At 42.2% G+C, this 12,271-nt stretch overlaps 1 protein-coding gene across 1 annotated transcript in view; it reads left to right on the top strand.

Annotated features, from left to right (window-relative positions):
- The window catches only part of FTMT (ferritin mitochondrial), a 2,258-nt gene extending 1,442 nt beyond the window's left edge, over window positions 1-816 (top strand). Inside the window, exon 3 of the mRNA XM_006764402.1 lies at window positions 312-816. Within this exon, the coding sequence (XP_006764465.1) occupies window positions 312-816 (505 nt within the window). The remainder of the gene's footprint in view (window positions 1-311) is intronic.
- Window positions 817-12,271: the final 11,455 nt, after the last annotated feature.

Here is a 12,271-nt window from a genome sequence, read left to right as displayed (position 1 = left end):
TGTGACGCAGCCGCAGTCGCCTAGGGCCCAGTTCTGATTCACACCTGACGCCCCCGGGGCCTGACCATGCGTCTCCACTTCTGAAGAGAGGGGGCTACTCTTCCACCCGGACTCGGAGGCCGCCATCAACCGCCAGATCAACCTCGAGCTCTATGCGTCCTACGTGTACTTGTCCATGGCCTATTACTTCTCCAGGGACGACGTGGCCTTGAACAACTTCGCTCGGTATTTCCTTCGCCTGTCCCGGGAGGAGACCCAGCACGCAGAGACGCTGATGAGGCTGCAGAACCAGCGGGGAGGCAGGATCTGCCCTCGGAGGCCGCCATCAACCGCCAGATCAACCTCGAGCTCTATGCGTCCTACGTGTACTTGTCCATGGCCTATTACTTCTCCAGGGACGACGTGGCCTTGAACAACTTCGCTCGGTATTTCCTTCGCCTGTCCCGGGAGGAGACCCAGCACGCAGAGACGCTGATGAGGCTGCAGAACCAGCGGGGAGGCAGGATCTGCCTGCAGGACATCAAGAAACCAGACAGGGACGACTGGCAGAGCGGGCTGAACGCCATGGAGTGTGCTCTGCTCTTGGAGAAGAATGTGAACCAGTCCTTGCTGGAATTGCACTCTCTGGCCTCAGCTAAAGGTGACCCCCATTTGTGCGACGTCCTGGAAACTCACTATCTAAATGATCAGGTGAAGTCTATCAAAGAACTAGGTGACCACGTGCACACCTTGATTACGATGGGGGCCCCAGATTGTGGCCTGGCGGAGTACCTTTTTGACAAACATACCCTTGGAAATGAAAACAATCAGAACTAAGCCACAGGCTGCCTTCCCCACCACCAGGGTGTGCCAGGACCCAGAATCAACTGTCTCCTGCTTTCTTGCTCTTAAAAGGCACTTCCACCTTTATATTCCTGTTATACTGTTCCTCTAGTAAAGTGATTTGCAGAGAAAATGAAGTTAGCCCATATTAACAAGGCTTTTTGCCCAGCAATTTTCCCAGCCGGAAAGGAAGCCCAGGATACTATGGTATAAAAAAAGACTGCAAAAAAGCAACTAAAAGTAGATGTAAAAATTAAATTTCTTCAATTACCAAATATATTCCAGACCATGGATCCTCACTAAACGTCGGTGATTTTCAACTCAACAAGCGCCTGTTATTTTCAAGACTTTATGCCAAAGCTAAAGTGGGAAAATGTGTAAGATAAATATACCAATAGCTATAACAAGATGAAGAATGCATATAGTACTGTCAAAATCAGACATGCAAAATTCTATGACGTTTACTCTTTTCCAAAGTGTGTTCTGAGAAACAGTAATGTCTGGAGATGATCTGTTTTTTAAAGAGATTTTTTGATCAAATAAATTTAAGACAAGCTACATAAGGTATCAGTACTGGCCTTGGAAAGTCACAGTGTAAGCATTTTAAGGGCTCTGGGAAGTTTTGCAATTAAAAACAAAACAAAGCAAAAAAAAAGTATTTTGGTTATTTTTGTTTAGCTCAATGTTTCCCAAAGATATCTGATCTCAGCTAGTTTTGTTTGTTTGTTTTACTTTTTTTTTTTTATGGTAATACTAGAGGCTGGTGCATGAATTCATGCACAGGTCCCTCAGCCTAGCAGGCGATCGGGGTGATCAGGGCCGTCTTCCCCAGTCCCAATCAGGGCTGATCCCGGGGGAGGTTGGCTGGCCCAGGCCACAGGAGATTGGGAGTGCACTGACCACCCAGCTGGCTGGGGTGGGGGGAGGGACCGCAGGAGGTTGGCTGTGGGAGCACACTGACCACCAGAGAGCAGCAGCTGCATTGAGCATCTGCTCCCTGGTGGTCAGTGTGCATCATAGAGACTGGTCAACCATTCGCTTAGGCTTTTATATATCTAGATATCTAGATCTGATTTCAGACTATGCATTTCACCACTGAGCCATATAGCCTTCCTTTTAACATCCCCAAAAGAGCAACTACACTGCAGAAAACACCCTTCTATGGCCTTTTAAATGGAAAGGAAAAAAAACCATCATAGGGTAGAAAAGTCAAGAAGGGGTCCAGAATGAAGGATGCATCTGCTGGGTAGATGTTTTCTTGGGAGCATGGGAAGAGGAGGTATGATAAAAGGAGTAGGAGAATATTCGGTTAGGAGACCTGAGACTAGACTAAGAGCATTGGATGATGTTTGGAAAATGGGCTGGAGTGAAGTGTGGATGTGAGAAGGAGGGGTTAGGCTTAATGAGCACTGGCAGTGATTTGAAGGGCTTTAAGTAGAAGAATGCTGTGCTCTAAGAGTTGAGCAATCAGAAGTGTAGTTGTACAGAATAAAAATCTGTGGACAACCTCAAAGTCTGTGTTAGTTTGGGTCCTCCAAGAAACAGATGTCAAGAAGGGATAAGGGTTCAAGAAATATATTAGGGAAAATGGAAAGGCCCTTGAGAGAAAATGGAAAAAGAGCTGGAAGCAGCAGGGAGAGTCTTCAGACTCCATGCGAGTCTGATCATGAGAGAAGGAAGAAAGGAAAAGTTGTGCATTGGTCTAAGGCAGCAGTTCTCAACCTGTGGGTTGCAACCCCTTTGGCGGTCGAACAACCCTTTCACAGGGGTCGCCTAAGACCATCCTGAATATCAGATATTTACATCATGATTCATAACAGTAGCAACATTACAGTTATGAAGTAGCAACGAAAATAATTTTATGGTTGGGTCACAACATGAGGAACTGTATTTAAAGGGCCAGAAGGTTGAGAACCACTGGTCTAAGGGAAGTTCTGCAAGTCTGCAAGGGTGTCTGGGAGACCTCCACACAAAGTTGCTCATCAGAGGAATCCCAAATGTCCAAGAAATGGGCCTGGTTAAGCATATTTCCAGGGCTCAGTTATTCACTGGGAATGATCCATACAAAGTGCAACTTTTCAACAAACTGAGGGACAAATTGCTTTTAGAGCACGGCAGCTGGCAAACTGTGCTCCCTGTAGTCCCAGATCTAAGAGGCACATTCACATGACTGCACAAACTCAACAACATGATTTAGATTCAAGTACTATACATGGAACACTCTGCAGAAATTAAATACGATTTTGTCAAACAAATAATGATGTGGCCAGAAATTCCTCACTCAGTGATGAGAGAGTGTAAAATTCCGTGATTACTTCCACATTCTCAGTTAAATAAAAGTATTATCAGCTGACAGTAAGAGGGAGAAGAGATTAGGAGATTTGAGATGAAGATATATAAAATAATTATTCAGGATAATGGTTATTGAATGTTTTTTTACAGCAACATAGAATAAGAACTATCACTATCCAGGATGTAAATATAAGAACACACACACACACACACACACACACCAAGAATTTCAGGAGACAATACTCTGACTTCACTTACTTTCACTTCAATTCTATTTTATTAACAAAAGGTGGATAGTGACTTGCTAAATTCCATGACACACTGATGGGCTGCTTGAAAAACACTCATCCAGAAGAATTAAAGAGGACATTTTCTGAAGAAATGTAATAGGATTCCTGGGCAACAAATGAAGCCAACTTTAGGAATGTACAATGAGATTGATCTGCATAATTAAAAGCAAATCATTTTGCATTCTCACTTCCTTCAGATTCCTGCTCAAGTGGCATTTTATAGAGACTTTACTGATTATGCAACCTAAACGAGTCAGCACATTTCCCATCACTATCTAGCCTCTTACTTGATTTGGTTTTCTCTACAGCACTTACCTTTATCTGACACCTTTTTAAAAATTTGTTTATACTTCCTTCTTTCCTAGAATGTAAGCTCTGTAGAACAGGGCCTTTGTTTTGTTCATTGCTATCTCTACAGCTCTAGAGCAGTACTTACATTTTATTAGGTTCTCAATGAATGTAAGTGAACCAGTGAGTGAGTAAGTGAGTGAAGATATCCAGAAACCAGTTGGAAGTGCTGGTCAGCATCTCTGAATAAGTTAGTATCAGACAAGTGAATCTGGTAGTTAATCATATAAAGTTGATAAGTAAAACTGTGAAGAGGTTGCACTAACAGAGAATAGAGGAGAGAGGGGACACAGAGAGGATTCTAAATATAGAAATGTGGAAAATTGAAGGAGCTCTGTATTTAGGGCAGGTTAGATAAAGAATCCTTGACAGGATACAGAATAACAAAATAGCAAGACCAGGAAAACAACACTGATCTTAGAAGTCATGAGAGGAAAGAGCTTCCATCAGATGCTGAAGAACTTAGTGAGGTTATGCCACCAGAGTTGGCATCAGGACACCAATGGTTATTTCAGAATAGTGGCTTTAGGAGTGGTAAATAGAAGGCCATAGTCATAGGGTTAAGGTAAGTGAGGTGGAGAATATAGCATTCTCTTTTGAAAAGATTTTATTTTTTAAGTAATTGAAGATGTAAAAAGGATAGAGGATAGCCGTGCGTGTTGGTAGGACAAGGAAAGATGATATAAAAGAGTGATTTGAGAAGTGATAGAAATGTTAGCATCGTAACTAGCTAGCTAATAATATAGGAAGAAAGCTAATGGGAGGCCATCTATACTAATAAAAGGGCAATATGCTAATTAGACCGGATGTCTTCCGGACGCCCTTCTAGACAAAGCCACAGTGGCTACGAGGGCTGAGGCCCTGTGGTGTGGGAGAGGCAGCAGCATGGGAGAGGTGACAGCGCAGGCCAGTCCAGTGCTGCAGCCCCTTCCGCAGAGGCAGCAGGAGAGGGGGCTGCATAGTCCCAGTCCCAGTGCTTCCCCTTCCACAGAGGCAGCCACAAAGACAATGGAATGGGCCTGGTTCCGGCTCCATGCCTCCACAGAGGCTGGACTGGGTGCGACCTGCTGTGCCTCAACCTCCCACAGCCGGCCTGGCCCCAGATCGCCCCCAGCCCACCAGTCAGTGGGGGGCGGGGCCAGCACTAAGAAGCGAGGGTCAAGGGCTGGCAGCCGCAGCGGCTAGCAGTGGCAGCAGCAGCAGGGTGATGGAGGCGACACCTTCCCCTGATTGACCCTGTCGCCTCCTGCAGAGGGAGGCCAGACTGCGGCTTAGGTGGGCGAGGGCCTAAGCAGTCAATAGGCCATCCCCTGAGGGTCCCGGACTGTTAGAGGGGGCAGGCCAAGCTGAGAACCCCCCCCGCCCCAGTGCATGAATTTTCATGCACCAGGCCTCTAATATATTATAAGCATGTTCATCTGGGCAGCTTCACCAGGGAGCTGCAACTTTATACTCCCAGGGAGCCACCCGTCCATTCCCTACAGATCACTGGGGAAAGGGGTAAAACAAAGGGGAAGATGGGGTAACAGAGGGAAGGCGCTTGCCTGTCAGTCTAGCCTGGGGAACCATGGGTTGGCTATAGGGGTGGAGTCACTGCAAGTGCATGAAATCCTAAAGGATTCATTGGGTAAACTCCTAGTTAAACTTTCTTTCTCTTGTTACACTTACTGCACTCCTGCTTCCTTGTACTCACTTGGGCTGTGATCCACACTAGCCTGCCATGTGGCCCTAGAAGCCACATAGCCCAAGGCCATGAAGACTCCATACACAATGGACTGCAGCTGGGAACACAAGCTAAGCTAGCCAGATGCTGGACTGGACTGTGCTTTAATATGGAGCAAAGACTGGGAAGTAGCTTTAATTCTAGCTCTGTTGGAGACAGATGGGACTTTTTCCATGGCCAGATGGAGGGAGATGGGTCCTTGGAGGGAACTACCTTAACGTTACATTAACAATAAAGCTTTCCATGGTACATCATCTTCCAGTGGGGGCCTCAGGACATTCTTATTCCCATGGCACCCAAGAGCTCCACTTCCACCAGTAAGAGATGGGGACACAAAAGACACCCACCAATAACAGAAAGATATCCCAGGGGAGAATGGAGCATGAGGTAAGGAGCACTGGTATGTTCCAAAAGAATGTCCTCCAAACCAGCACGTGGAAAAGAGGAAAGGAGTGACTTAAGATGAGAAAAGGGCAAATTGAGAGCGCTACATGGGCTGAGCTCAAACTTCTGAATGAAGTAGCCAAATGAGATCACCTACTGAGATATGGCTACCTCTATGTAGAAATATTTGAATTAATTTCATTTATCAGATATTATTTTAAAAATAGTAAATATCAGTTATTTTACAGATGGGAACTGATCTTTATTCTGTCTTATATTTAAACAAAGACGGGAGCTTTCATGAATTAAAAGCAAGCATCTGGAATTGAGCCAAGTGGAGGCTAGATTTATAAACAAAAACCCGGTATACATAAAAAAAAAATGACTCTGCCCTGGCTGGTGTGACTCAGTTGGTTAAGCATCATCCCATGTTCCAAAAGGTCGTTAGTTTGATTCCCAGTCAGGGCACAAGCCTGGGTTATGGATTCAATACCCATTGAGGGACGTGCAGGAGGCAGTCCATAGATATATCCCTCATATCAATGTTTCCCCTTCTCTCTCTCTCTCTCTCTCTCTCTCTCTCTCTCTCTCTCTCTTTCTCTCTCAAATAAATAAAAACATATTTGAAAATAAAATAAAGTAAACTACTCCAAACCCCTAAATATTATGAAAGATTTAGTATTTATAATATTCTTTTTTTTATAATTCTTTATTGTTGAAAGTATTACATATGTCTCCCGTTTCCACCATTGACCTCTCCCAGCCCATTCCTTCCCCTCAGCACAGCCCCTCACCCCCTACTGTCTGTGTCCATTGGTTATGCTTAGATGCATGCATACAGATTATATTACTCTTGAACACAAACACCCAGTCATGCCAAGATCCAAGGTCTTCAGACTTACAGGAAAACATAATATAGCATATTTCTTTCCCCATTAGTTTGTTGTTGTTTTTTGTTTTTGTTTTTGTTTTAATACTCACCCAAGGATATTTTTTCCATTGAATTTTAGAGAGAGTAGGAGAGAGAGGGAGAGACAGAGAGAAACACCCATGTGAGAGAGACACATCGATTGGTTGCCTCTCCCATGCCTCTGACAAGGGCCAGGAGCCTGCAACCTGCAACCCCGGCAACCGAAGTACGTGTCCTAGACCGGAAAAAACCTGGGACCCTTCAGTCCACAGGCCAATGCTCACCCACTGAGCCAACCTGGCGAGGGCTGTTTATTAGGTTTTGAACAGTTCATTTAAAAGGGGAGGGAGTGAGGAAGAGAAAGAGAGAGAGAGAGAGAGAGAGAGAGAGAGACTCTGAAAGGGAGAGAGGGAGAGAGACATATTTTTGTATTAAAGGCAAGAAAGTTCACTTGACTTTTTTAAAAAATGTTTTCCACTGTGTACAGCACTGTGACAAAGAAAGGTAAAGAGGTATGCGTGTGAGAAAAAAGGAGCAACACAGGCTGCTTCAGGGGACACCCTTCACCCACTCCCTGTCAGGACGCAGACAATTAGAAAACTGGCACAATTGCTAACCAGAACTGAGAAGGGTAGGGTCTATGCTTACAACAGACTTAAACATAAAATGTCAAGCAGCACTCAGTTTATGAAATCAGAAACGTTTCGGTATACACTGTCACCTTTCTGAAGCTTCATATTTCTATTGTGAATGCTTACGACACTTAATAGGTAAGTTTGTTTTGAATGCACAAAGGATGTGTATGTGCACACGCCCATGCACACACACTGTGCATGTCAGATGGAATTCTAATGCCCAGCCAGAAGAGGGACTGCCAGGCAGTCCCTGAGAGCAGCCACAGACATGCACTCAGAGTTGGACTCCATCCAAGCAAGCTGGCCAATCTCCCGGTACAGATGGAGGCCAAACAATCTCCTGAGAGAGACAGCTAATGCTTTTAGGCACACCTTAGTCTCTCGCGAGCCCCCTGAGCACCATATTTTCAGAGGCTGGATTACCAAAAAGAATTCCCGGCACCATAAACGGCGGTTAGACTAATGAAACGTTACTGCAGGACCTATACACAGACCCTAGACAGTGTAGTCGGTCATTAAGAGCCTGCACTTGAGAATTCAGAATACCTAGGTGAGAATAGCTAGTCCACTGCGTACCAACTGCATGACTTGGGGGAAATTTAAACTCTCAGAGACTGACTTTCTTTTGCCGTAATAACAGCCTGCCTGAAAGCTTATTGGGGGATTCCCTGAGATAAAGCACATAAAATTCAGTACATTGTCTAATACATAGCAAATGCTCAATATTGGCTGCTTAAACTTGTGTTTTAAAGGGAGAGAAAATTATGTCTGTTTGCTAACGTGTTTGCCTGTATACGTAAAGACTATCTCTCAGTTGCCCTCAATGACAAGAACCCACTACCTGGGAAAGGGGCACTAGTAAGACTTTTTCTTATTATATAGCATTTCCTACTTGGTGAAAATGTTAACCACTTGAAATCATTACCTTTTGAAAATTCATAAAATTTAAATATAACAAATAAATAGGAGCGGCTATAAATTTTACTCCCTTCTAAGCAGTGCACATATGCTGTTTTCTATAATGTGTTAGTACAAAGTTGGAGGAGGACTCATATTTCTCTTCCTTTTTTTAGCCTAAGGGATTTCCCATAATTGTTTGTTTTGCTCTCTCTTTAGGCATTGATTGACTATACAGACAGTCCTCACTTCACATTGTTTCAATTTGCATGAGTTTGTTACTAGCTGAGTTAAATAACAGTCCCTCAACAACAGGTTTGCATCTCAGTTACTATGGCATAATTATTGTGAGTAAATTACATAAAGAAGTAACTTTGCCACTAGTTCTTTAGCCCATAAATCACTATGTAAATAACAGATGCATAACATGGCCAGCTGTCAATCATGTCATTTCTTTCAGTCTGTTGGTGCTTGGTCGCTGTGCACCTGTGTTATTTGGTTTTCCTTCAGAGAGTAAAGCCTATAGGTGAATTGCCTCTTTGTTAGTGACAAATGCAGGAAACACTTTATAATATTGAATAATGCAAAGAGAGAATTGGTCAAAAGATGAAAGTGTATCACAGAAGTGAAAAGCAATGCTCCTGGAAGTGAAGTTGGACAGTATTAGAATTTCTTGTCATAAGTGAGCAGCTATGATGAAAAGGATAAAGATACCTCAAAGAAGTGACAGCAGCAAAAAACTTCACAGTAGTATAACTCTTAGAGGTACTTCACAGCATTGAAAGTGCAAAAGATTAAATTTTGGAAATGAATCCAAATAAAGAAGACAATTCACCAAGGCCAAAAAAAAAGGAGGCTGACTCCATACTAAGTTATAAGAAGAAAAAAGCAAGCACTGATCCAACGATGCTTGAATTTTTTTCAAAGAAATAAAAATACTTTAATTCTCAATTTTCAAGCGTTTTAAATTAGTGTACTAAATAAATGTTTTACTATTTTTTTCATTTTACTTTACATTTATAACCAACAGTAAGAAAGTGTTCAATATTTTGACAAAATAAACCTTAAAGCCACACAAAATCGTAATTTTCCCCAATGATTATTAAGATTACTATGCATGTTTCAGCTTTCTAGGCCATTTTTACAGCCCTGCACTGCCATGCAAAAGAGGAAGTATCTGTATTTTCACTAAAGCAAAAAACTGATTTGTCTGGTAAGACTATCATCCTAAAGATTTTTTTCTGATCTTTGTCAGGCATTTCCTCCATTTAAATAAGCATCTTTGGATTATGATAGGTAATAATACAGGGAACAATGTATTGTGAATGCAAAGGAACTAGAATTAGGGACAATGTTGCTCTTTAAGGTCTAATAAGTAATATTAGCACAATTTAGAAAGTATTTTTATAGATTAACATTTCTCACAACAATCCTATAATGTAGGTGTTTTTTTCATCTCACTGATTAAGAAACAGAGACTCATTCGTGACACTAGGAGCCAGTGGCTAAGCCAGACTTGTACTCTGTGATTTCAATGTCAGGTTCTGTGGTTTTCACTACATCATGTTGCCTTCCTAGGAAAGGATTCAAGACCAAATTCATGCAGAGTTCCTCATCTGAGGAATTATCTACAATGTATTTCTTTTTCAGTAGTGAATGTACACGTCATGCATAACTTTAACGAATAAATGATTTATTAATTCAATTAAAGTCATTAATGTAATGTAATGACATCACACTCTTAATTATTAGATGCATTGTCAGTCACATTAATTGACACTAAAACTGTCACAAATATCAGCACTACCTGAGTTCAATTTTTTTTAATTGTTGACAGTAGTATAGATGCCTCCCATTTCTACCCCTCCTTTACTTGCCTCCGCCCAGCCCCTACCTACCCCCTGTGTTCAATTTCTTGATTGTTAATATTCCATTGTTATTTGTGAGTTATATATACACTACCGGATTCATATGGTGATATGAAAAAATGATTTTCCACTAATTGAGGATTCACACAAAATAATGAGTTCAGGAGAGCCTACCCATCAATGAACTAGAAAAATGTTTGATAAACTTATTTTAATATTTTCTTTATGCATAAATACAAAATATATTTGAGGGATAACAACAGTTTTAGGATGGACTATACTATTTCTGGCTACTCTGCATTTTAAAAGTAACCAGAGCAAGATAGAAATAAATGGGAACGACAACTGGGTAAATTCAATGTCACAAACCTGAAGAAATATTAATGGCACCAAACTTCTGGTTGGTAACATGTCACTTCTATCTATAACCAATCTCACACAGACTGCATTCAAAGGAGCGGCAGTAAGGCGCTATGTGAGGAAGAAACACTCGGGTTGAAATTGGTGAGACATAATGAATTAGAAAGGAAGAAAAGGAGATGAGGTCATTGTGTAATTAGGGGAACTGGGCAAGCATAGATCAGAAATGATGATTAAAATAAATGAGAACTTGAGACAAGAATTCTTGGGAATACAAAGAAGAATTAGGATTGTCTGGAAAGAAAGAAGGATGTAGTCAGAAACCCAATAATTATGCTAGCATTTCCCTTTCCCTCAATCTCCATGTCCAAACTATCACCAAGGTGTGTTGATTTTACCTCCTAAATATTTCTCGATTGTGTCCATTCTCTGCAGCTCTCCCTAGTACAAGCCACCATGACCTCTCTCCCAGGCTCTGTCATCGTCTTCCTAGTTGTCTTCCACATCCACTCTGCCCGTCTGCTCTTTGACAGGATGGGGATTTGTAAAAAACAGACATCTGATCATGTTATGTTACCCATGATCAGACTCTTCTACGTGGTTACATTACAATTGGAATAAACACAAAATTATTTGATTTGGCATAAAAGGTCCTGACTGATCTGCTCTGCGACCACTGTAATATCATGTCTCACCTCTCCACTGGCTGCACTGGCGTTATTTCAGTCTCTCATGCACCCTCCTGCCGCTTTGCTCCATTTGCTTGGGAAGTGCTTATTCCTACTTTATCTACTTAATCCCACTTAATCTTTAATTCTGCTACGACTACTCACACTGGGGGGAAATCTTCCTTTTGCCCCTCCATTACTGTCTACTCTATCCCATCTTTCTCCATCCTTCAAGATGCTAACATGAAGATATATATTAATGGGCTCACCTGCACTGTGGTTTCATCTACGTATTTATTCTCCCACCTCCCACCTTTCAATGCCACTGCAAGTTAGCAGCATCCTTAATGGGCTCACTGCCTCCTGTGAGGAAAGCAGCTCCCTCCACTCAGCCCTTCTTTCTACAGGTTCTAATAACCCCTTGAACTTGGGCTGCCAGTAGGCCTGGAATAGAAATACCCAACCCTTACCCTACTCTCCTACCACATCTTTGTAAAAAAGCTGATCATTCTTTGACTGTGCCTTATATTCCCTCTCAGAACCCTGTCATCTTGTCCTTGATTCTTTCTTCAAGGTGATCTCCTGATACTAGTGCCCTCATCCCAATCCATACAGCTCACAGTCTCAACTGCAAAACACTGGACTAATCACATCTTCCTGAGCGTGCCTTTATTACATTCAGGACTTCTGCCTTAATATTCACCCACACCCAAATTCAGAAGATTCCTCTACCACGAACCTTTGACATCTGCAACCTAAAACCTTTGGGTTTGTGTTTGGGTAGTCATTTGAGCTCTCATAGCACTCTATCTATATAATAGCCTTTACCCCTCTGTGGTTGACTCTGTATTTATTCATTAAGTCTCTACAAGGCTCTGAATCACTAAGCGTTTATTTTCTAGTCCCCAAGGATATAATAAACTGTGTGACATATGATAGCTACTCAATAAATGAATCAAACTACAAAGCTGTGTATATAGTCTAGCTAAAGTAGTTCAGGGCCCTACTGTAATACACGAAGGCACAGTACATTACCAACATGCTTATCTATTTTACCCAAAACATTTTTTCACC

Source organism: Myotis davidii, unplaced genomic scaffold, assembly GCF_000327345.1.
Source record: "Myotis davidii unplaced genomic scaffold, ASM32734v1 scaffold159, whole genome shotgun sequence".
Classification (NCBI taxonomy): domain Eukaryota; kingdom Metazoa; phylum Chordata; class Mammalia; order Chiroptera; family Vespertilionidae; genus Myotis; species Myotis davidii.
The sequence above is the reverse complement of the archived record's forward strand: the minus strand, read 5'-3'. Positions and strand labels throughout refer to the sequence as shown.